This window comes from Triticum aestivum, chromosome 6D (assembly GCF_018294505.1).
Source record: "Triticum aestivum cultivar Chinese Spring chromosome 6D, IWGSC CS RefSeq v2.1, whole genome shotgun sequence".
NCBI classification, from domain to species: Eukaryota; Viridiplantae; Streptophyta; class Magnoliopsida; order Poales; family Poaceae; genus Triticum; species Triticum aestivum.
This window is the reverse complement of record NC_057811.1, coordinates 154,684,457-154,707,927: the sequence shown is the minus strand read 5'-3', so window position 1 is coordinate 154,707,927 and position 23,471 is coordinate 154,684,457. Positions and strand designations below refer to the sequence as shown.

General features: G+C 44.0%; 4 protein-coding genes and 1 non-coding gene across 7 annotated transcripts; 3 read left to right on the top strand and 2 right to left on the bottom strand.

Moving 5' to 3' along the window:
- Positions 1–678: 678 nt before the first annotated feature.
- Positions 679–3,533, top strand: LOC123144253 (mitotic spindle checkpoint protein BUBR1). The gene is made up of 11 exons (XM_044563338.1): positions 679–979; positions 1,116–1,175; positions 1,339–1,483; positions 1,562–1,719; positions 2,165–2,243; positions 2,323–2,389; positions 2,475–2,532; positions 2,623–2,785; positions 2,969–3,054; positions 3,146–3,229; positions 3,319–3,533. Exons 1-11 carry the CDS (start codon positions 756–758, stop codon positions 3,377–3,379), a joined length of 1,185 nt encoding a protein of 394 aa, XP_044419273.1. The 5' UTR covers positions 679–755; the 3' UTR covers positions 3,380–3,533.
- A 2,034-nt stretch (positions 3,534–5,567) lies between these two features.
- LOC123144250 (brefeldin A-inhibited guanine nucleotide-exchange protein 1) lies at positions 5,568–14,501 on the bottom strand. Of its 2 annotated transcripts, none has more exons than XM_044563334.1 (12): positions 13,384–14,501; positions 11,939–12,256; positions 11,018–11,348; positions 10,497–10,919; positions 10,130–10,422; positions 9,775–10,048; positions 8,568–9,070; positions 8,157–8,478; positions 7,676–8,024; positions 6,938–7,581; positions 5,964–6,730; positions 5,568–5,886 (listed from the first exon to the last, which is right to left on the bottom strand). In XM_044563334.1, the coding sequence occupies exons 1-11, from the start codon at positions 14,364–14,366 to the stop codon at positions 6,122–6,124; spliced, it is 5,049 nt and encodes a 1,682-aa protein (XP_044419269.1). In that variant the 5' UTR covers positions 14,367–14,501; the 3' UTR covers positions 5,568–5,886; positions 5,964–6,121. The 2 variants fall into 2 exon arrangements, with proteins under 2 accessions (XP_044419269.1, XP_044419270.1); XM_044563335.1 differs by having other exon boundaries at positions 5,568–5,878.
- Positions 14,502–14,695: 194 nt separating this feature from the next.
- LOC123144254 (mediator of RNA polymerase II transcription subunit 18) lies at positions 14,696–17,490 on the top strand. The gene is made up of 5 exons (XM_044563340.1): positions 14,696–15,013; positions 16,459–16,558; positions 16,659–16,716; positions 16,800–17,156; positions 17,259–17,490. The coding sequence occupies exons 1-5, from the start codon at positions 14,978–14,980 to the stop codon at positions 17,359–17,361; spliced, it is 654 nt and encodes a 217-aa protein (XP_044419275.1). The 5' UTR covers positions 14,696–14,977; the 3' UTR covers positions 17,362–17,490.
- A 274-nt stretch (positions 17,491–17,764) lies between these two features.
- On the bottom strand, positions 17,765–17,964 carry LOC123146726 (U2 spliceosomal RNA). Its single transcript, XR_006472914.1, has one exon. It is a non-coding gene; the product is annotated as a U2 spliceosomal RNA (small nuclear RNA).
- A 148-nt stretch (positions 17,965–18,112) lies between these two features.
- LOC123144252 (SWI/SNF complex subunit SWI3B) lies at positions 18,113–23,256 on the top strand. Of its 2 annotated transcripts, none has more exons than XM_044563337.1 (6): positions 18,113–18,472; positions 18,579–18,988; positions 20,459–20,839; positions 21,916–22,048; positions 22,575–22,675; positions 22,770–23,256. In XM_044563337.1, the coding sequence occupies exons 1-6, from the start codon at positions 18,244–18,246 to the stop codon at positions 22,968–22,970; spliced, it is 1,455 nt and encodes a 484-aa protein (XP_044419272.1). In that variant the 5' UTR covers positions 18,113–18,243; the 3' UTR covers positions 22,971–23,256. The 2 variants fall into 2 exon arrangements, with proteins under 2 accessions (XP_044419272.1, XP_044419271.1); XM_044563336.1 differs by having other exon boundaries at positions 18,117–18,472; positions 22,548–22,675.
- The last annotated feature ends 215 nt before the right edge of the window (positions 23,257–23,471 follow it).

Sequence of the window (23,471 nt, the reverse complement as noted above, 5' to 3'; positions counted from 1 at the left end):
GTGCAAGCACGACGGCTTTCCCCTTGTGCTCCCATGGCCCCTCCTGCATTACTCGCTCCCAGTCACCAAGGCACGAGAACTGCAAAGTGTACAGATTCTCTTCAAGGGGTCGGATCTTCACCTCTTGCACCAAGTCCCATGCAACTCTCATGTTCCTATAGAACCACTACTGGCCGTAACCTTTGTTTGTGTGCACCCGTGCGAGAGCCATCCATCTTGTTGCTTCCTCCGACAGTTCATCCTCCTCGACCACAACATCTTGAAGGTTGTCCTCATTGAGTCCCAATTCTTCCATCATCGCCTCCAGATCGGAAGTGGCAGAGCCTGATCCTGAAGCGCTGTCGTCCATTAGATCTCTTGCCCGAGAGAGAGTTTCCGCGGGCGGTGGTTCCCTACCTTCCCGATCCCCTCTTGCAAGCCAGGGTTACCCCCGGCGCCGGATCGGAGGGGAAGGGGAGAGGGGACGCGATGTCTCTACGGTGGTGGACTCGCCGCCGCCGAGAGGAAGGCAAAACCCTAACGAGAGGGGAAAACAATGCAGTAAAATAATTCGGCCTCTCGATGCATGAAGAAGAATCATACCATACATCAGGTGGGCCGTAGATCTGGGCCCGTACTTTTCAAGCCCAAAACCGACAAGAGCCCAGCCGTTGTATATAAGCCAACCCTGCGCAGCGCCCGCTCCTCAACGCAACGGTCCAATCGACGAGTTTGAAACCTACCCTCTCCCAACGGTCGGCTTCGGAGCGGTACGCATGGCGGCGGCGGCGGCGAGAGACCTGGCGGCGCTCGACGCGGAGACTCTGGCGCTGCTGGGCGGAGGGCCGGATATGGCGCCGGTGGCCGTGTGCGGCGAGTGGGAGACCTTCAAGGAGAACGTGCGGCCGCTGAAACGCGGGCGGAACGTCGGCCTCCTCAACCAAGCCCTCAAGGCGCACACCGACCCCGCCCAGCGTGCCGCCCTCCTCGCCGAACGCAGGTACGGCTCTTTCTCAGCACGGACTTTCGTGGTTCTTGGATTTAATTTCCTTTTTATTTTACTTTCTGGCCCGGGTTTCTTGGACAAGTGTCTGATATTCTTGCTTGTACGGTGTTTGATGAATTGACTGATCCAGGAGGATGATCGAAGCAACCGAAGAGTACCAAGGGGAGGATCCGCTCCAGCCATGGGTAGAGTAAGTTCTACTTGATCCATCCTCCCCTTTCCGCGCATGGTTTCTTCGATGGAACTAATCAGGAAACGCTAGCTGGAACTTGGGAGTGCAAAGATTGCTCCTTGCATTGATTTCTACAAGCTCGGTGCTCATAGCTCCTCTGCTCCGCTTTGCCTGTGTGCAGGTGCATCAAATGGGTTCAGGAGTCGTTCCCGGCCGGCGGGGAGTTCTCAGGGCTGGTCGTGATCTACGAGCAGTGTGTGCGTGCCTTTTGGCACGATGAGCGGTACAAGGACGATCTCCGGTACCTCAAAGTGTGGTTAGAATATGTGAGATGCTGACTGAATTCGGCTTGTCTATTTTGTACTTCCGAAGCGTGTATATTTGACCTGCAGTTTGGTTTGCAGGCTGGGAACTGTTCGGACGCTGAGGTGATATTCAGGTTCCTGGAGTCCAACCAGATTGGTGAGGGCCATGCTGTTTTCTACATTCGCTATGCATCGCTAATGGAGTCGAAGAACAAGCTTAAGAAAGCTGACGAGATCTTTAATCTTGGAATAGCTAGGTGAGATTCTTCTTACGAGAAACTGACACTTCTATGTTTCGAAGGTTCTTGGATTTGGGATTACTTTGTAGATTCAAGCACTCGTAAAAATATGTCTTACAGGATATTAGTTTACTAAGACCAATTGCTGATTTCGTCTAAAAATACCAATTGTTAATTTGATAGTCTGAGAGTGTCGGTGTAGATATTTGTTACATATTAGTTTCCAGTCTGCAAGCGATCTATCCTAAATTTCCTGGAGTCCTGTATTTTACTGTTCTTTCGGTCTAGATTGTATGCACCATTACACACTTTACCTACAGAGTACTACTTGCCTCTCTTTTTGTACATTGAAGGAATTGTCTTATGATTACCTCATTTCTCTTCCACTAACTATGCAATTGTGTATATAATTGACTGGGCTGGTGAAATTTTATCCTTGGGTTGTTCATTCTTTTTCCATCAGGAAAGCAAAGCCTGTGGAGAAGTTGGAAACTACATACAGGGCATTTCTTGGGAGATCAACCAGAAAGAAGGAACACGAGGTGCTCTATTTGTGATTGCGACCTCTTTTTTTTTCTGATCTCCACTCTTTGTTGAATCGTTTATTATCTCTTGTAACAGGATGATACCGCAAGTGACGATCAGCCCGTACGCAAATTCGGTAGTGACTTGAACCGTGGTGAAACTAGTAAGTGTGTTGTGCTATACTGTCGTTCAGCATCAACTTCAAGTGACTGTCTGGGTGTAAACTAATCTTGAATTTGATGTGGCAGGAGGTCAGCATGCAGAGAATTCCCACCTGTTGGCAAAACCTAGGGTAAAGCTGCAAAGGTTAGTACCATTAGCATGTAATCAAACAAGGTATCTAGCCAAACCAGGAGGGTTTCTTGACTAACACTGATTGTATTGGCACATTCGCAGAATCGATGTTAATACACCGATTTCAATTTACAAAGAGAATCCATTGCCAAGTCAGGGCCTTGAGAGAGCTAGGAGCAAAGACAGGGTGTGGAACACCCTTGGAACACAAGCAGATAGAAACAAAGAAAATAACATGATGCCTGCCAGATGGACTTCGCACAAGGTATTTTTGTGGAGCCACTAGAATTCTTCAAAGAACAGATACAGATTACTATCTGTGATAGTGATACTTTTCTGAAGGACAGACTACTATCCGTTCAGTAAATTTAATTTAAGATAATGGAAGAGAGACCGTCATGACCTCTTCCGTTCAGTTATAAACTGATGATGAAATTTCATTGAACAGATTCCACCGAAGGTAGCAGCACGGCCAGCAGTTCTGCCCGCTCGTGTCAACTCCATTGAGGTCTTCGTAGATGAAGAATGTGCCGAGTATGTTATACGACATCCTTAAGTTATCAGTTTTTTTATGAAGCACTATATAAACAGAAAGTGTTTCTAAATTCCCTTTCGATCATCTTAGGGAACCAGCCCCGTCTCAAGTGCCAAAGAGTCCAAAACCATCAGTTCTGAAGCTTAGGCAAGCAACAAGCAAAAACCTTAAGAAGTAAGAACAGTTTACTGCTGCACTTTTCGTTTCCACATACTATGTTTTCTTTGTCAATGTTTGACCATCCTGTTTTCTTCTTTGTACAGGGAAACAGAATTGCTTAAGGAGAATCCGCTGCGCAACTTCCCGCTGAGCAGCCTTAGATAATTAACAGTAATATTGTTGACGACTTGTTTGAATCTGTGCCTTTATGCCAAATAAGCTTTAGACTCTAAAGCTTATAGATGCACCAAGCATGTAGGCTCGATTGTTGTGATCCCTGTACACGAATTGTTGAGGATCTTGTACATTGATTTTGTTTTGTTTGGATGTCCGTAAATTGCATAGAGGTTCACAAAGTAATTTGATCTTGCCAGCTTCTAGTGGCACTATCTCTTTATTTTGTCTGAATATCCAGAGAGGTCAAATCAATGTCGAGACAGCCCGATTATTTCCTAGCAAATAAAGAACCTTGAAGGCATTTAGATTCTCCAAATAATACGCAAGTGCACAAAACAAAACGTGACTTGATGCAAGTGGGTACATGACACATTGGATCAAGTATTTTAGTCATGGCAAGCTGCCATTGGCAACAGCTCGCATGACCTTTGTTTGCTCGTATATAAAAATTAAAAAGCATGATTTTCGTCCATGGATCTCTATTACATTGCTGCAAACTTTCTCAGGTCCTGTCAAGGCCCACAACAGGGTACAGAAGAAGAAAACGACGAAACCGAAGCCATCATTGTTGCCATTTGGGCCTTGTTTCCTGAAGGGTCTTGATGCATGCAGGACGGGACAGATCAGGCGTGTCAAAACCCACAAGCCCAAGATTTTGAATAATTTGTGTGCGTGTGCGCGTGCGCGCGTGTGTGGTTGTCCTCTTAAAGCTATTATTATTGTACTCTCCATCTTGCTGGATTAACTAACAAGCACGAACGAAACCGTGGAGGGGCACACGGATTCCGTTCTGATTCAGATAGCGGTGCAATCTACAACGCATCAGCATTCAGCAGCAGCCTGGTGCACGACAGGATCAAGGGCCGCACAGCATGACATGACGAGAGCATTCCTCCGAAAGAGGATGGAGCCAAGAGAAATTTTCCAGGCGAGTAGTTTATGCAGGCGATAACGTATTAAAAACAGCGGCTCTGGCCGCACCCCTGCGTCACACGGTGTCTTACTTACTGTACCACCTGACCGGCGCCATTTTTCCATCCACAAGGCTTGAGCGAACGAGAAAACGACGGGCAAACACTCGGCGCTTACCGGTGCGCCGGCGCCGCGCCTATATAAGAGGCCGCGCACACATGGTGGACTTTACATACACCACATAGAGTTCCGGTCAGGCCAGCGGTAGTGAAGATACCAGGTGCAGCCACCCGATGGCGATGGTCCATGAGGCGAGGCAGGGCCGGCGAGGGCGCCGGGTGCGGCACGTTCGGCTGGGGTCGCTGCTCCGGCTGCGGGTGCGGCTGTTCCGGCTCGCCGGCCTCGTCGTCCGGTGCATGGAGGAGCTCAGGTGCTGCCCTGGGATAAGGAGGCGGCCCGCGCCGAGATCAGCGGCACGGCCGGCGGCGCTGCGGGGGAGGCAGAGCTCGGCTTCCTTCCATGCCGACCAGGCCATTGCTGACTGCTTGGAGTTCATCAAGAGGTCCTACCTGCAGCAGCAGCAGCAGCCTGTGCAGGATGACGACCATACGACTTTTAGCTCGTAGTGGACTCTGAAAACGTCTTATAAAAAGTTACAGAGGGAGTAGTTAGTTGGTAGTTACCCTTCTGGTGGTGGGTGCACAAGTTGACTTTGTATATCTCACTTTTGCTGCCTGCTGCCACTTTCTTGTAATGCTACTCCTACTTATTTCAAACATGGACACATGTTCTTTTTTACGCCCAAAAGCAAATGAACATATGTCAAAAGGCGTGTCTGGAACTGATTCTTGTCACATTCCTATAAGAGAAGAAAAAAAAACTGTGAAACTCCTACCAGAATAGTTAATGTTCTGTGCCATCGAAATGTCATTTTCTTGGTCAATGCCTTGAGCGTTGATGGCTCGTTGGGCGGTAGTTTTCAGCAAGGAAGTCGGTGAACTTGAGTCATGGATAGTGATCTAAGTGTGTTATATATCCAACCTTCGCTTTCCAGAGCAGTTAGCTACTTAGCAATAACACAAAAGAATTACAGGATGAGAGCAGCTTGTGTCATACACCTACCCTCCCTTTCAGAAATTTCTATTTCGTTTTAAACCACATTATTCATCTATTTCGATTAAGAGCTAAATCCTCATGTTTATGGCGATGTAGACACGGTGATCGCAATTCAAAGATGGCAGAAAGATTGGGAAAAAGGAAGAACTTGATAGATGAGACTCTTTATTTTAGTCTTGGTTCAAAAGAAAACCCTATACAAGGCTGTTGTCAAAAGGGAAAAGAAAGGCTACATCCCAAAATTTTGGTCACTGGTGAACACCCTTGTAGAAGTACTCCATAGCTGTTGATGCAGGACCTCCAAGTCAGACATACTTTGTTGCAATATATCCATTTGCCTTCAATGCCAGCGGGCGTCGACGATAACCCCCATGAATTGAAATTAATGTTATGAAAGAAGGGCAAATGCCCTTCAAAAGGTCTCCTCCCTCCAGGTATCTGAGTCGATGTTACATGATGCTGCAACACTGACAAGAGTATATTAATATCCTGCTCTATGCTTGAAAATAAGTTGACGTGCCAAGAAACAGGAAGAGGTTTTTACCTTCAACACCAGAATGCTGGAGGAACAGGTTTGAATCATTTACGGCACTGTCAAGCTGTAATCTTTTTCTTATTCCATATTTCTATGTAACCATCAATCAAGTTACCCTACCACGATGGAGTGACAAAATTGTACAATTGGTGAACCATCAATATAAGCTATACTGAAATAATAGGGCCTATTGATGACTGAAAGACATCATACAGTGCAACTTGAACCTCTCTAGAGCTATGCTCGCAGCGAACGAGATTAGCTAATAAAGGGAAAAGGAGGGGCAAATTCCTCCTAAAGCACTCCCTCTCTAGACCACCAAGTAACCGCATTACATGAAGGACCAATGGGGTTCTAGCAGACAGTTCCTCTTTCTTAGCAGCGGATAAAGGCAGCGCCCAGTGTACAACTGGATCTTTACAAGAAGCATCCTTGGATGGTTCCTGACCTGCACAATTCAGATACTTCCGTAGTATTTTCACAGAAACAAGCATAATTTGTGACTCAATGTTCATTTCTCGTGACAAAGATGGGTTGTCGTGAAGCAAAGCTTGCAGAAGTTTGAGGTAGCTCTGGTAAGACTCATTCTCGAAATGGATGACTGCGGGCTCAGATATCTCCAGAAGGGAGCATGCTTTGTGGAATTTGATGTGCAAAGCAGATTCAGAACTCACTTCACTTGCATGGGACGTAATGGCTGATAGCATCTCCAAAATTATGCCCATATGCTCAGCACAGAAGGATCTCCTGTGTGTCTCATACAACTTAACAATTCCCTGGAGAGAAGCCACAGAATGGTGAGTGTGATCTTAATATAACTATTGGCATGTCAAACACAAAACATGAAGGCAAACTTCTCGTTGTATTTTATTTGTTCTAATTCCTATTTTATTTGTGTGTGCAATTAAAGCAGAGTATTGAACAAAATTTACGATGATATACAAAGCGATCAGCAAATTAAACTGGCACAAGGTTTGAAGTACCTGAACAATTAAGAGTTGCAGAGACATATGGTTCTTCATCTTGACAATGGCATAAGACGATGTTTCCATATTAGCTTCCTCTTCATCCTCTATGTCAGGATCTGAATATTTCTCTGCTTCAGAGTAAGACTCGTTTCTTTCTGGAATTTCAATATTTTGCATCATCTTAACTATTTTGTCGAAAACAACCAACGTATGTGCTGCTGATTCTTTAAAGCATAATAAGATCTCTTTCCATTCGTCCTTGGAGAGTTTGCTTGCAAGCCCTTCTGTTAAACGCTGAAAAACAGACATACCAATGCTAGCAGATTGTCTATAAGCGCTTCTGATAAAACTGGTAACAACAGAGGTAACTCTAGTGAGTTCTGGCCGCATCACATCAAAAAATGTAACATACAGATCCACTAAACATTTCACAGCCACTGTTTTAGTTTCAAAATTCCATGAACCATCCTCAGTGCTATCACTTTGACCATTGGGTGTACAGATTTCACTATTAAATAGAGGATAAATAACAGATCCAAAGATATTGGTCCAGAAGGACTGAGAGAAGAGTTCTCCATGGTCCTTCAAAATGTCAAAGAGTACTTCTACTGCACCTTTTCTGATAGTTGGCCGTGTGTCGGTTGTCAATCTAGCTAGACCTGGAAAAGTGAAAATTCAAACAAGAACAATATTACGGATGTGATGCATTTCCAAACTAATATAGCAGTCTCTGTGAAAGAAAAGGTAGTCTACCAGCAAGCAAAGGAACCCAGAAGTAAACATGATCATCCTTGTGCACTATGGCATTCCCCTCTGAAGAATCCAAATTATTTGATTGATGGTCGGTATCCTTGTCATGACAGACAAATCCTTCCTCAGCAAGTTTCACAGCACAGAACCGAAGAAAAGCAATAGCATTGAGACTGGCATCGCTGCTAAATTTACTACTTGTGAATGTAATAAGACATTTAACACAATCAGTAAATGTTGTGGTTTCAGTCTCAGTTATGTATGGAAAATAGTCCCGGACAATCTTCTCCATAGTTTCAAATGCTAACAGAACAATGCTTTTTCGATCATCAGCAGCAGCCGCAGTAAAAACCTGTAAGATAAAACGTCATAAATATTGAGTGGTAAACTAGGAATGTTCCATTTATTTGTCGAACTAGCTTCTATAAAGTTATGCTACAATAATCAAGGCAAACTAAGAATAACCATAGAACACCATACGCACCGTGAAAACGCTTTTCCATCCTGATTTTATATTGTTAACACGACTCAAAACCATTTGGGAGACACATCGAACCACAAGTTCTCGTACTTCTGAAGCATTGCTCTTCTGCATAACCACCGCAAAAGGTCGCAGGAATTCATTCTGGAAATTATAATTTGCTAGTTCTTCTCTTTCAAGAAATTTCATGGCTAGCTGCCTCAAGGAGTCCATAACGAATATTGCCACAGAAAGATTTTCTGACGACCCAACAGACACAAAGAAATCAGATAGAACTTTCCAAATACGAGACCACACCAAACGTATGCGGTTCATATTGTAATGCCTGCACAAATCATGCTCTGAGTTAAAACACTTCAGAAAGTGTTGATGACGTAACTTTATTTCTGGAAATAGGTGTTGCAAAAATCTTACGCAATTTCCACTATCTTCGTTAGGCAGAAGATACGAGGATCTGTAGGTGATTGCAACTCTGTGATTGCGACCTTGCAAAGAGCTTCCACAAAAGTAACAATTGCATTGCTATTTAATCTTTGGCTATGAGCAAATATATGATTCAACTCAAAAATGCCAATCTGGTCTAATAGATTAATGTTTGATATGAAGTTGTTAATCTGGTCAGGAGTAACTAAAGCTGAGGCATTATTTTTTGCTGTTGTGCTGTCATAAGAACCGCCTCGAACAGCAGCCATGACAGCTGGATTCTGAAGAGCATTATTTCGTTTTGAGGCTGTATTGGTACTTGATTTCTGTGTTTTTTCTTCTGAATCAACCAGAGGTACTGTCAAAAAGGAAGCATCCGTAGGTGCCCCTTCTCCAAGAAGATGCAAATGCTCAAACCGTGAAAGACATGTTAGCACATGCTCCCAAGCTTCCTGCAAATAATCACCATCTTCGATTGCAATGGATATTATAGCCTGTGAAAAACATTAAGTAGAAAAATTATGACTCGTTATAAAATGGACAAAGAGACTCATACTAGATTCAAGTATTACTTCATACATCATTGACGATAAATGATAGCTTAAGAGTATATGTATGATACAGTGCATGGTGCACCTGTGCAAGCGTTCAATACTTCGATAAGTTCAAGCTCCTACGTACTTCTGAAGTCATCAAAGTGTGGCATCAACAAAAATTAAGAGGCTACATAGGCATACACAATTTATTCTTGAAAATTCCAATATAGTGCAAGTATGGAAAACAAAGAATAAAGTGGTGAAAAAGAACCAAATAATGGGAGAAAAAAGCCTCTGCAAAAAAAAAAGGTTTGAATAAGACTCATAATGTACTGTGGTATTCCTTCTGCTGCATAATTTAACGCACAGTTTGAAAGCTCTGTTGACAAATGTAGAGTGTGCACGTAAATGTATTTATTCATTACCACCCAAACAAAGTATTCTCCATCACCTTTCAAAAGCAACCTAGATCATGTTCTCTCAGTGTTCTAAAAAATGAACCACCTCATTTATCTTTGTACAAACTCAAAATACATGCTAAACTGATCAACAGAAGCCGTGCCTGATATGCCTTGCATAATATGGTCCTTCTAATCATGTTATGCATTGGTCAAAAATTGCAAAAGAACATCAACGTACTGCTTAGCCATTCAAGTTCCTACCTTCACAGCATCCACATTCTTCTGTTTCATGTCTGCCACACAATGAAGGTATGTGAACTTGGCTACAGATGTCACAAAGGCATCTCTTTGCGTCTGCATGCACATTACGGAGGTGACATGCACTGCGTATCTGAATCCCTGCAAACACTGCGACGTTGCAGCCTTATCATCACATTGGTCAAGCGTCATGCTGAATGCAGCCATCATAGGGGCCCAACAAACCTCCATCATGAATCGCAAAATGGTTGTATCGGTAATAACATAAAATACAGATCTGCATGTAGCACAAGGTTGAATTAATTGTCTAGCAACAGATGCAAAACTATTGTTTATAGCAGAGTATTGTCAGTCTTACTCTGATTTCGCGCTCTTTGCTTTGAATTTCTCCTGTATGTTCTTGATGAGTAAGTCATTTGCTCCAAGTGCCTTATCTTCAGCCTGCTTCCAGTTGACAAGGTTTATAATATTGTCTAAGCCCAAGAGCTTCATTACACTGCTAGGTTGCTTGTTTTGTGGAACTGATGAATCAGCACTCATTTTGATCTCATTTTTTACAATTTGGTCATACAATGTACTCAGATAAACTTCAGGCAAATCCTTTCCATCATCAATTCCTCGGTTGTTCCGAATGAAGTCAGATCTAGACATCTGCATAAGGAAAACCCTATCAATGAGCATGCATGTTATTACTGACAACAGATGAAAGTAATCATTTGGCAAACCTTATCCTTGACCATCATATTATGAGCATCAGTATTGAGCATGATTACAGAATAAGCAAGAACATATGCAGTATCTGCACTGGTAAAAGAATTCGGGTTGCACTTGCAGTATCGTTCAGCAAACTTTTCCATGACCCGGTCGATTTTCTGTGCTTCCCCAGGCAACCTGAAACCTCGCAGGTAATACCTAATGGCTTCACCGAAGTCAATACCTTCAAAATTCAGTGCATCGACATATGCATGCATAACTTTGATAGGGAATTCATCTCTTTCACCCAAATAGTCCCCAATCATTGTTGCATTTAAACCAGCAGTGTTTCTCAAGAAAGAAGCAACATCTTCTGGGGATTGACCTATTTTCTTGCTTTTAATGAGAAAATCAATACCCTTAGAAGGCTTTCTGTTAAACATGGAAATTCCTTTCTGCAGGACGAAATATAACATCAGTAACTAAAATGTGCTCCCTCAAAACACACTACAGGTGGAGAGAATATAAACTAAGCACACAAACATTTACATACCTGAAGTTCTATTTTATAAGCACGACGTTGCTCAAGTGAGGAAGCATCAGATGTATCTGGGCTATAAGAGTCAGATTGCAGTTCATAATCAATTCCACTCCCATCTTCTCCAATGTTAGGACTGTCTAGCGAATTTAAAGAGACCTCGGAAATTTTGGGTGAAAAATCACCAATTCTCAACTGTTGGTCCATCCATGAACCCATTGATTTGAGTATGGTAGCAAGGCACTTGACTGACTCAGTCCGAAATGTTTGGTCTTGGACTGGGGTTAATGTTGTTGTGGCTCCAGGAGTAACCCCGAGAGCGGTCTTTAGAAGTCCATTGACAATCCTGCAAATATCTGCTGGAATTAGAAGTGCTTTAATATGTGACGAAAAGAGAGAGAACCACAATTTTCATAGAACTGTGCTCTCAGCTTAATGCAAGGCTACCCTGGCCCTCTATTGTTTATCATTTTTTTATAACTTGCAACATAAAAGGAATTTACTACTCATCAGCAAGAAATTTGCATACCTTCCGAAAACATTTGGTGCATCAACATCACAATCGTAGCTCACAAAGATATCAATAAGAAACTTGTCTTGGTAGTGGCTAAGCTAAGACTACAATGTTCAGCTGAAGCAAAACACATACTCCCTCCGTCGAAAAAGCTTGTTCGGACGGAGGGAGTATTATTTTTTCTGGGTTCTATGAGAGTAAACTGATACTGAACTACCGCTCGCTTACTTGCTGATCAAGTAGGTCATTTCCACTTACTCTAAGCATAGAAGGAAGAAGATTGAAAAACTAACAAACAAATTGTCTTCAGCCCTGCTTACTTGACTTGGCCCATGAAACTAGGTTCAGCCCTCTATTGTTTTCATTTTTAGAACTTGCAGCATAACTGGAATTTACTACACATCAGGACGATATTTGCATACCTTTCAAAAATATTTGGTGCATCAACATCACAATCGTAGTTGACGAAGATACCAATAAGAACCTGAGATTCTTTACAGATGTCCTCCAACAAATTTAGAACTGTCATTTTCTGCAGAAAGCTAGGCTGATGGACATTCTCAAGAACCCTTAGGACAAGCATGGGAAAAAATATTCCAATTTCTTCTTTCAGTCCAGATCTAAATCTTGACAGCAAACCCACAAATATGGAGCACAAAAGCTGGAAAATACTCATTGCTGACAAGGCACTGTTTTTCAACAAGGACAAACAAAGATACTGCTTTATTGCTCCAAGGTACCTGCAGTAAAAGAAAAAAAACTTCAGTATTTAAGTTTAACTCTCTTGTCAAGATCACACTAAAATGGGATGTTCCTTTATAAAAATAACTAAAGAAAACCTAGTAATCTCTCCTACATAATTTTATATTGACCAGAATTTGTGTGAATAGCCATATTCATATCCTGCAAGTACATGTACAATCACAACCTCAACCACACAGGGTTTCGATTGTTCTGTTGGAATTATTCCTTCCCATTTTCATGGATACACGTTCATAAATGTTAAAAGTTCCATGTATGCACTTGCAAGAAGTTCGCTGAACAAAGAACACATTTTTGCCACCGCCATTTCTCCACCTTGTGCTAGATGATGAACATCTTCTATTATACTACTACAAAATAGTGGAGTTCGGAGAGCAGCGGCAGTGGTGGTTACTTACTGCATTCAGTGCTCTCACCCTCCTTCAACCATCCTAAAATTTCTTTATAAAAAAAAGGAAGGAGAAAATACCTCCAAACAAGCAAATACTTCAACACAAGTCATGGCATGGGCCAGAACAAAGCATGACCATTGGTGGGCAGGCAAAGGGTGTGGCATAGGACGCTCACAGTGGCAGAGGCATGACACAGGCTGGGCTGACATCAGCCAAGTGTCACGGCGGGGCAGAGGGCATGAAGTAACGAGTTGGCACATATGTTTTTCCATACCAAAATACGGCACAGACATCACACTAGTTCCGTTGAACCTCCATAGCTATATAACCTTTAACTCTTTCAGCAAGGATTCAAAGTCTTGTAAATTTGCATCTATTACCATAAACCAATACCATATTTTCTTTCCCATGCCACATTATCATGTTGATTATACGTACCACAAAACTCATAAAAACATGTTGAGAGATACATAAGCAAACCCCACCTGGATCAAAATATTAATATACCCTAATAAAAGAAAAGGTGTGAATTCATGAGCTAGTACTAGTGTATGTTTCTACATTGCCTATTTTATGCCTTCCTTCACATAGTTGTTTGAGCCATCAACACTCTTCCAATTGACTGCAGTAACAATATTTGTGTTGATAGATAATGCAGTAAGCTAAATTGTTAAAAATGCATATAAGTGAAACAAGAGCAATTGTGATCATACTTTTCATTGATTCTCCAGAATGGTCCAGCATTGTCCACAACCATCTTGAGCAACTCGAGAGACAACACCTTCCCTCGCAACAGCACCTGGTCCTCGGGGTTATCTGGTGTTGAGAACTTCATTGACAGCTTGCAGAGGTTCTTAAAGAGTGCTAACCCATCCTCCCTGATCTTGCTCATCCCCTCATCATCCTTCTCATCGACCTCAGCCATCGCCACCGGGGTCCCTGGCTCCGGGACGTCACTCCCTTCCATGGCATCATTTATAAACCCCTGTGCCACCTGCACGATGCCGGAGTCGTTGAGGCGGTGATCGGACACATCCATCATGTCCGTGATGGACACCGTCGGCACACGCACGTCCATGGAGTCCACCTCCACGCGCGCGAACACGATGACCAGCACCTGCGCGAGCGCCAGCTTGGCGCACATCTGATTGGCGCCGCTGCTGCTGCTGAGGTATATGTTGTAGCAGGTCTTGAGCATTTGGCCGAGGCCGTCGCCGCGGATGGCGATGGAGGGGCAGCGCGCGGCGGCGAGGAGCACGCGGAGGGTGGCGAGCTCCATGGCGTCGTCGTTAAGGGCGCCGCAGGAGAGGACGGCGGCGAGGAGCTTGGAGGCGGGTGAGTCGTCGGCAGCCTCGCCGAGGTCGCCGAGGAGGAGGCGGTGGTAGAGGAGCTTGGCGACGCAGTCGAGCGCGGGGTCGGCGACCTTGGGGGAGGCGGACTCGAGCGCGAGGATGAGCGCGTGCAGCGAGGCGGCGGCCGCGGCGACGGGCAGGCCGAGGAGCGGCGAGGGGTTGGGCGAGGTTGGGTCGGGCGAGTGGTAGGAGGAGGAGGAGAGGAGGTCGAGCGCCGACTTGGCCGCGGCGACGAGCGCCGAGTGCTTCCGCCACGCGGCGTTTTTGATGATGCGGTCGAGCGCGGGGCCGAGCACGCGGCCCGACGGGGTGGAGCCGCCCAGCGGCGCCGTGGGGGACGCCATGGCGGGAATGGGGCGCTCCCGGAGGAGAGGGGGAGAGAGGCCGCTACGCGCTGGTCTTCGCCGCGGCGGTGGTCATTGGAGGCAGAGAGATCTGAGAGAGAGAGAGAGAGAGAGGGACAGGGCGAGGAAGAGGGGTGGAACAAATGGGAATGCGAGGGAGGTGGTGACCGGTGCGTGCGTGCGTGCGCGTGGAGTGGAAGAGAGGAAGGAGGAGGGGTAGGACTGGGATTCCCACTCCCCACGAGGGCCACTGCGGAACTTTCCTCGGCGGGGCATTACCGAACTAATGCGCTTTACCACTTTGCTCCCTGCGCTTTCTGGTATTCTCGTCGCCTCGGCTTCTCCCTTCCGAGTCAACCCCGTCGTGCCCTAACACGCGGCCGCCGCCGACGCCGCGCTCCCGCCCCCGTCCCCACGACCAACACCTCCGCCTCCCGCCCCCCACCGCCATCTCCGTTCTTCCTCGCCGCGACATCGCGTTCCTGCTGTCTCCAACCCGTCCCAGTCTTTGACCATTGGGATTGACATCTGAGGTTGTCTCCATCCAGCTAGTAGTGAAATCCCACTGACCTTCACAATTTCGGCACGCCGTCTAGATCCGCCCCTGGCTGATGGAGTGCGTGGTGCAGGGCATCATCGAGACCCAGGTACTGTGCCTCTTTTGTGTGTTTTTCTAGCGATTCATTCATGTGTGCAGTAGCTATCCATTGCTGCTAGGGTAGCTCAAGTGAACTCTACTTGTTGCAAAAAGCATATGCTGTCTGACTGTTCCATACGGAATTAACTTGTCAAGGATGCTGTAATGCATGACTGATTTGAACAATGGCCAGGAAAAATCATATGTCAAGACATAGGCAGAGTGATGATTTATGTATAGTATTCATGTATTATGATTCGTCGTAGGATGGCGCACCTTTCTTTCTTGTTGCCTCTTGCCATGCACCAACTTTGTTGATCAGACATGACCTTCTGTGCTCTCTTGTATGTGTATTTGATACGAATTTTGGCATACAGGCCCTTTGGCCTTTCAGGCGTCTGTAATGACAAGTTTTGGATATTGATTTCCCTTTGTTGGAGTTGTCTGCACAACTATCTCCACCTAATTTATCGATTATTTTCTCATGAAAAGGGGTCCTTTTAACTGTACTTGTCTTAAGATTTAAATGTACTTGTCTGCTAGAGTTTTTCATTGATTCATTATGTCCAACTCCCCATGAAAACTTGGTTGGCGCCGTTTACTCTGTCAGAATGAATCAACATGACACTTTTAACAAAAATGTCACAAAATTGATATTTAGATCCTGCTGACCATGATATGTTAACCATTGCTCCACTTTGAGGGCATTACTTCTGATATTATAATATAATAGATAGATTTGATGTACAGTTGGAGGAATCACGTAATTTGTGTGGGTTTTTTACAGTAAAGGAAAATTCAGTCCCACATATTTGACTTCATTCATCTAGGGTATTGATTTCGTTGTTTTAGTTGTCAGTATACACTGGTTTATCAATTGTCTTCTCATGAAAAGAGTCTCTATGGCTGTAAGATTTATACTATTCCTTTAGAAAAAAAGGTAATCTATGCTATCCATGGGTCGGTCAGCCACCTCGTGTTGAACTAGAATTACATAAAAAATATTTCACCTGCTGAGCTGACTTATCTCTCCTTAATGTTTACTTGAGAAGATAATAAAGTTGTCATTTCTTCCCTTAAGTGTGAAGTGATATCTGAGTCTTATGTTTATAGAGAATAATAATTAATGCTAGTTTTTATTGATTCATTATCTCCATGACAAGTTGATGGACACTTAGCATGAATTTCGAACACAAAAAAGTATATAACAAAAATGATGGGTAGATCATGCTGACCACCATATATGGTATGTCAACTGTATCTCTCCACTTTGAGAGCACTACTTGTGATATAATATAAAATATTGTTGTACAGTTGGGGGAATCACATAATTATATGTTGTTTATTTACAGTAAAGTGATTTCATTCATCTCCACATTCATTTAGACCGCATATAGTTTTTATATGTGAATGCCATTACTAACTTTTTTTTTCCTTTGGGTATGCACTATGCAGCATGTTGAAGCTCTGGAGGTTCTTCTCCAGGGTCTCTCTGGTGTCCCAAAGGAACGTGTGAGGGTGCATGAGCTCTGTCTTAAAAGTGTACCAATGCTAGGTTAGTTTTTATCTTTCTGTTGTCAGGATCATAAGCAATTGTTTCTTTTTAGCAAAAAAAAAAAAATTGTTATATCTGCTGACCTCTTTCAGTCGTACAGGAGCTGTCCCATCAGAGGTTCGTTTGTTGTGTGATTTAGCTCAGCCTACACCATCCTGGTAACTGATTGTGTTAAGCTGCTGAAATTTACTCTTCCTCGTAATTTTTACACTAATCTGCAGCTGGCAATATTTGTATGTAGGACCATAAGACATGTTGGTGGTGCCATGAGAGGTGCCGGTGCAGAGCAAATCTCAATTCTTGTGCGTACAATCGTAGAAAGCAAAGCCAGCAGCAATGTGTTGCGTTACTTCTACGGCATCGGCTACAAGTTAGATCATGAAATCTTGAAGGTTGGCTTTGCGTTTCGCTTCCAGCGAGGTGCCCAGTTCACTGTGACTGTGACTTCTGCTAACAAGATGCCAAAGCTCCATGCGACCGACGAAGCTGTGCAGGTCACTCCTGGAATACAGCTGGTGGAGATCACAGCTCCAGCCGCTGCTAACAATTACAATGATGTTGTTTCAGCTGTCACCTCGTTCTGTGAATATCTAGCGCCGTAAGTACCGTCAGCCTGAATTTTGATACTTCAGTTCGATAATCTCCACATGTCTTGTTTTGAGTAATCGTCACTCACGTGGGAGCACGAACATTGTTGCAGGCTGCTGCATCTCTCTAAACCAGGCAATTCAACTGGAATCGTCCCCACCGCTGGTGCTGCTGCTGCCTCGCTCATGTCAAGTGGTGGTGTGAAAACATTGTAATGTTTGTCATATGTAATCCTTCAAGTAGTGGTCTGTACTTCTACTCAGTTGATCAGAATGCATGAATAACACTATGATACCTTGAAATGGTATGATTAAACAAGTATCGTTGGCACTGTGTTGGAAAAAGTATTTTTGGCACTGAGTTTTTGTAACTTGTATAAGAGTTGGCTGATGATAATGAGGCATCTCTGCTTAGTTGAAATTCTCTCGAAGTATGCGGTACATCTCCCCGGCTTATCTATAGTATTAATTCACTTTGTTGTTTGTTACCAGTTTACAAGAAAATAGTTATTTAGTTTAAGATTAGCAAAAGGTGGAGAAGCCAAAGAACACTTCATTGAAAGGAAAGAACAGGCTGCCCTGTCTGTTTTCCTGACTGACAAATTTTCATTTGCTTTGGTTGGGGTGCGCCGGGCCAGGGCAGCAGTGCAACGCCCAGGCGACGCGTGTGGGCCCCAGTAGCAAGCTACTGTGGTCGACCCACCACCCTCACAAAAAATAAATTTAATATCGTTATGGGCACATGGCCCATATATCAGATATTAAACTGATAAGAACAGATACTACACTTGATCTTAGCCAAAAGGCCGAGAAAGGTATGAGCTCTTCCGCTGCCCTGCCTCTCCTTTTATACGCCTCTCGCGGCTCCCTCCACTCACCGCAGGCGAGGTGGGACTAAACTTGCATCACGCGCGAGCGCACGGCGAGCGCTCTGTGTGGGATCTGCGTAGTTGGGCTATTTTAACCAAATCTCCGAAGGCCCAAACCATAACGTAACGGCCTCGTTGCGAGGAAAAAAGATAAGGTCCAAACTACACGCTTAGCAGCGTCGGAGGAAACGGACCGAGAGAGAGCGCTCCACCGGCTGCCCCGTCTCCGATGGCCACACCGCCGGCTCCGGTGCCCCCGGTCACCGCCAACTCCGCGCCGACGCCTGCGCAGTCACCGTTCAAGGCCCCACCCTTCTCCCAGCCCCCGTCCACTGCCGGTACCCTCAAGACGGAGATCCCTCCCGCCTCCACCTCGGCCGCCATCGCCGCCGGAATCGCCGCCGTGGGAGCCGCAGCCGAGGACTCATCGCACGTCATCACCGTACCTAGCTACTCAGGTGACCTCCTCTCTCCGCCCCGCCCCCGTCCGGCGCTCACCAGCAATTTCTCCCCTTGTAATCGCGAAGACCTAGAACCCTATCTGACAGAGGGCTCCGCTTGCAGGGTGGTTCTCCTACGACAGCATCAGCGACACGGAGCGCCGCCTGTTGCCGGAGTTCTTCGAAGGGGAGGTCGCGGCCGTATCTGGGTCCCGGGGCCCGGAAGCCTACAAGTACTACCGCAACACCCTCGTCAAGAGGTTCCGGGCAAGGCCAGCGCGCCGGCTCACGCTCACCGAGGCCAGGCGGGGCCTTATCGGCGACGTTGGCTCTGTGCGCCGTGTGTTTGACTTCCTGGAGGAATGGGGGCTCATCAACCATGGTGCTCCCCCGCTGGGGGCGAAGCAGGGGAAAGACAAGAGGGAGGAGGCGACGACTTCTCAGTCCTCATTGCCTGCTGGACCAACCACACCCAAGAAGCTCTGTGTAGGGTGCCGCAGCGTCTGCGGCTCTGCCTATTTCACCTGCGAGAAGGTGAGTGATTTGCCATTGTTTTGATTTTTCAAGTGCTGTGTAAACTTGCATTTCAGGTTATGTAATATGTCCATCGTATGCATCATTTGTAGTATCTGGTTAGAACTATCTTAGCTCATCCATATGAGTATTTCCAATTGGCTATAGCAACCTGTTTGGGTTTTGTGCCATTATAAAAAGCACTACATTAAGCTGCAAATTATGGATATTCATATTATTTATGCAATGTAATTGGGGAACGGTTTTTTTTTAACAAGGGGAAAAACTCTGGTTTCATTACCAGAAATCAAAGCAGTTCAGTGCAACGAAAGTAAACAGGAAAGTAACTGGTACACATGCCAGAAGATAAGTAAGGAAAGAAAACAAAAGGCAATGTCTACCAGCAAACAAGCGATGTGGAAAACAGAATATCCTATACCGCAACCTTACAAACTACCATACACAAGCCAGTGAAAAGCACAGCCACAAGCAAAACTGTCCGCACCGCCTCACAAACAATGTGCTGGATCTAGTGTCCGGTTAACTGAATCCGCCACATTATTAAGTTCAATGTGCTCATGCAAGTCCCTAACTTCTTCCGAAATCTCCAAAATCTCACCAGTTAAAGTTCTTCTAAACCTGACACCATCCCAACCTATCCTGGTTTCTTCAACGTCCAGGCAGATCTTGTAAATGGTTCTTAATCTGATAGAGAAAGCCACGGGGGTAGCGTTTGTTTGCTAGTTATGAGTTTGCCCATGTGTTGAGAAATTTGTGTGCTCGGATTGGAGATATTCCTGGTTGATCGTTGGTTTTGGCTTAGCTGGTTTGATATGTGCCATAGAAAGGGCGCTGGGACAGATGAGCAAACAGACAACTTAATGGTGTATCTTTTGTTTTGGGAACTGGTAATTGCATATGTATGTATACAGTTGCTTATAAATTTAAGTCAAGTGTACTTGCTCTTCATATGAATATTGTATTATCAAGCTTTTGTTTTTATTTGTACTGTACTACTGTGTCTTTGCGCATTGCCACTCTTGGATTGACTGTGTTAGATGGATTACTACAGCTCATTTTAAACTACTTCCAGTTCACTTAAACATGCCATGAACGGGAGGGTATTATCACAAATCATATACTTCCTCCGTCCGGAATTAGTTGACGCTCAAACAGACGTATCTAGACGTATTTCAGTGCTAGATACGTCTGTTTGAGCGTCAACTAATTCCGGACTGAGGGAGTATTAAATATTTGCAAACAGTGTAGTAATTGCATCCATTTTAACTTTTGATCTGTGAAGCTTGGAACACTTTATTTGGCCTGTGTTTGCCTCTTGATTTTGTTTTATGTCCATGACTGCTATATTGTATCAGTTGAGCTACTGTCGTCACATCATTCTTTATATTTAGCTGGAACTGTTATCAATTTGTTGTCTATTTTAATTAGAAGAGTTGCTATTTTCTATCCTTAACTTTTGCTTATGATCAGGCGGATATAAGCATATGTTGTAGATGTTTTGTGCGTGGCAACTATCGGCCTGGTCTTACTCCAGCGGACTTCAAGAAAGTTGAAATTAGCGAAGACGCCAAATCAGATTGGACAGACAAGGAAACTCTTCACCTACTTGAGGCTGTCTTGCATTATGGAGAAGACTGGAAGAAGGTTTCTGAGCATGTTGGTAGTCGCTCAGAGAAAGACTGCATTGCTAGACTCATCCGATTATCTTTTGGAGAACAGTTCATGGGATCCAAGGAGCAGAAAATGGAGTTTGAGATTGATGATGATGTTAATAATGAATCTAGAGCAGAGATCCCAAAACGACCCCGTCTCACACCACTGGCAGATGCAAGCAATCCAATTATGGCTCAGGTCTGTATCTGTGACTTTGCCCTGTTTTTGTAGCTGCTAACTCCCTTGACTGGTACAAGCAGTTCAGCATTCAGAATTAATGATTCATAAGAGTAGGGCACTTCTCACTCATCCTATATATACCTAAATAATTGATCCCCGCTAACTTAGTTCCCTTGACACGCAACTATGCCAACTCAACATACCACCATGCATGGGAAAAGGCCCACCCTAATATGCACCATGCATGCTACTTATATTCATTAAATATTCTACAACTATATAATCATCAAATACAATAAATTGTATGTATTTTAGTTTCATTTCTCATATTATTATTTCCTATAGTGATGTTTCATATAACCGAATATCACTGAAATAATTGCAACATATTCCTGCAGCAGCGCGCGTGGTATCTTCTCTAGTTTTGTACTTGATGAAATGATAACATGTAACGATTAGTTCGTAGTACAATTCGGTTTTGGTACCACATGTGGATGTCACATGTTGCTAACTTACTATATCAAGTGTTGCAGCAGTAAGCATAGAGCATGGTAATCTATAGCTTAAAGTTGTACCAAAGTTAACACACTAATTTTGGGACAGAGGGAGTATAAGGTCTTTGTGTTAATTAGTAGTAACTTGTAGTATATCTTGAGCATTCCACTTATGCTGTGCTATTCATGTGAACAGATGGAAAACACGTACTGTACTTGAATACGTTCAGGTTCTGATGTACTCCCTCCGTCCCAAAATTCTTGTCTTAGATTTGTCTAAATACGGATGTATCAAGTCACACTTTAGTATTAGATACATCCGTATCTAGACGAATCTAAGACAAGAATTTTGGGACGGGGGGAGTATAATTTATGTTCTTTTCTTCAGACACAAAACACTACGAGAACTTCAAGATAGTTTTTGACAAGGAAATTAAAAATAATTCCTGAATTTTCTATTCATAGAATTTTTGCACATGTGTACACAAAACAAGTGTACATGCTGGTCTCCGTCATGCCTGAATAGCCTTATATGGTCATCTAGTTTGAACGTGGAAATTTATTGATGGAGCAAATCATGGAACTGCATTGTTTTACCAGGTCGCGTTCTTGTCGGCAATTGTTGGCTCAGGCGTTGCGGCGGCGGCAGCGCAAGCAGCTATTTCTGCACAATCCCAGGTTGATATGAATGACAACCAGACTGATTCTCCAATCAGCAGCACTAAAGAAGAAGGTAGCAACTTGTGCTCTCTAACCCATATGAGTTTGACGTCTTCTATCTTATTGAGGTTGCATTGTTGATGAACGTACTGCTTTGCTTGTCACTGTGCAAACAATGGTAATTTGACGGGTGTGGTAACAAGAGTGCTCAAGTAATGCGCTAGGCAGTGGTGGTGCCAGTCCCCTAACTCTGTAGGGTCAAATACATGGTTATCAATAAATTTCACATAATTGTTTTTACATGAATGCGTACATGTATTTGATAGTTTTGCTACATTTCACATAATTCACTACTGGCTCCGGGAGCAACAAGATAAGTTATAATCGGTGCATGTGCAAAGAATAGGCTATGGACCTGTATCCAAGTTCCTTATGTGGCACGATTCAAATTCACATTCTTGCTGCTACATGCTGAAATGCACACTGTGATTTAGTTTGCCATTCTTTCCTAGAAATACTTACTCTGAGTATTCAAAAGGTTCTTCTCTTGGCTCAATTAGTTTTCTCTGCAGAATCTTCTTACACTAATGGGTTTTCAGCCAACGATTTACTCAAAGAGGCATCCACAAATGCACAAGTGCAACTTCAAAAGGAGCAAAAAGATATAGAGCAATCTTTATCGGCCATAGTGGATGTCCAGGTATCAACATAGGGGTTTCAAGATATTACTGCTTAAAAGTTGGTGTCTATAACTCTATATTGACTTGTTATCTATTGCTTTAAATCATCCTCAGATGAAGGAAATCCAGGATAAGATAAGCCGTTTTGAGCAGAAAGAGCTGCTGATGGAGAAAGAGAGGGAGCAGCTCCATCACTTACGGGAACTGCTTTTCGTGGATCAACTTGCGGTTGTGCAGCATCAGCGCAGACCGCATGCTGTAGCGGCTGAGAACAAGGAGGAGGAGAAACCGAAACCTATTATCACCATGGGTTAAATCAAATGGACCTTCGTCGGTAGCATCAGAGGGCTGTGAGGATTGGAACTCTGTTCCTCCGATGTCAGCAAAAGGGAGATAAATATTGCTGGAATCCTGTGACGAACACTAAATTTACTCTTCTTTTGCTGGCTTTAGTTTAGTGTATTTTTTCTGTATGTGGCTGCATCGAATGTTGTATTAATGTTGTCTGATAACATTGTAGTCTAGCTAATGGAAATGGTGTTCTTAAAAACACCAAACTGATATGGAGTTGCCATGGAATGGGGCCGATGTTTTTGGTGAAGTGGGGGAGCTTGAAAACATGTTTAAAAGAAGAGCTTGTGTGGTACCGGATATCTAAACTTCCCGAGGTCACCTTTAGCATTTCGAAGGATAATTTGTTACTCCCTCTGAAGAAATATAAAAGAGCGTTTAGATCACTACTTTAGTCGTATAAACGCTCTTATATTTCTTTATGAAGGGAGTACATGCTTGGTTAATTTGTTTTGTAGATTTTAT

Bases quoted from the DNA above. Each gene is read 5' to 3' on its own strand.
- LOC123144254 (XM_044563340.1), top strand. From the start codon at position 14,978: ATGGAGTGCGTGGTGCAGGGCATCATCGAGACCCAG. The intron at 16,559-16,658 runs GTTAGTTTTTAT...TCAGTCGTACAG, and splicing joins TAAAAGTGTACCAATGCTAG to GAGCTGTCCCATCAGAGGTT. The intron at 17,157-17,258 runs GTAAGTACCGTC...ACATTGTTGCAG, and splicing joins TTCTGTGAATATCTAGCGCC to GCTGCTGCATCTCTCTAAAC.
- LOC123144253 (XM_044563338.1), top strand. From the start codon at position 756: ATGGCGGCGGCGGCGGCGAGAGACCTGGCGGCGCTCGACGCGGAGACT. The intron at 1,176-1,338 runs GTAAGTTCTACT...GCCTGTGTGCAG, and splicing joins CCGCTCCAGCCATGGGTAGA to GTGCATCAAATGGGTTCAGG. The intron at 3,230-3,318 runs GTAAGAACAGTT...TTCTTTGTACAG, and splicing joins ACAAGCAAAAACCTTAAGAA to GGAAACAGAATTGCTTAAGG.
- LOC123144252 (XM_044563336.1), top strand. From the start codon at position 18,244: ATGGCCACACCGCCGGCTCCGGTGCCCCCGGTCACCGCCAACTCCGCG. The intron at 18,989-20,458 runs GTGAGTGATTTG...GCTTATGATCAG, and splicing joins CCTATTTCACCTGCGAGAAG to GCGGATATAAGCATATGTTG. The intron at 20,840-21,915 runs GTCTGTATCTGT...TTGTTTTACCAG, and splicing joins GCAATCCAATTATGGCTCAG to GTCGCGTTCTTGTCGGCAAT.
- LOC123144250 (XM_044563334.1), bottom strand. From the start codon at position 14,366: ATGGCGTCCCCCACGGCGCCGCTGGGCGGCTCCACCCCGTCGGGCCGC. The intron at 9,071-9,774 runs GTAGGAACTTGA...TGTTTTTCACAG, and splicing joins AGAATGTGGATGCTGTGAAG to GCTATAATATCCATTGCAAT. The intron at 6,731-6,937 runs GTACTTCAAACC...GCTTCTCTCCAG, and splicing joins TGCAACTCTTAATTGTTCAG to GGAATTGTTAAGTTGTATGA.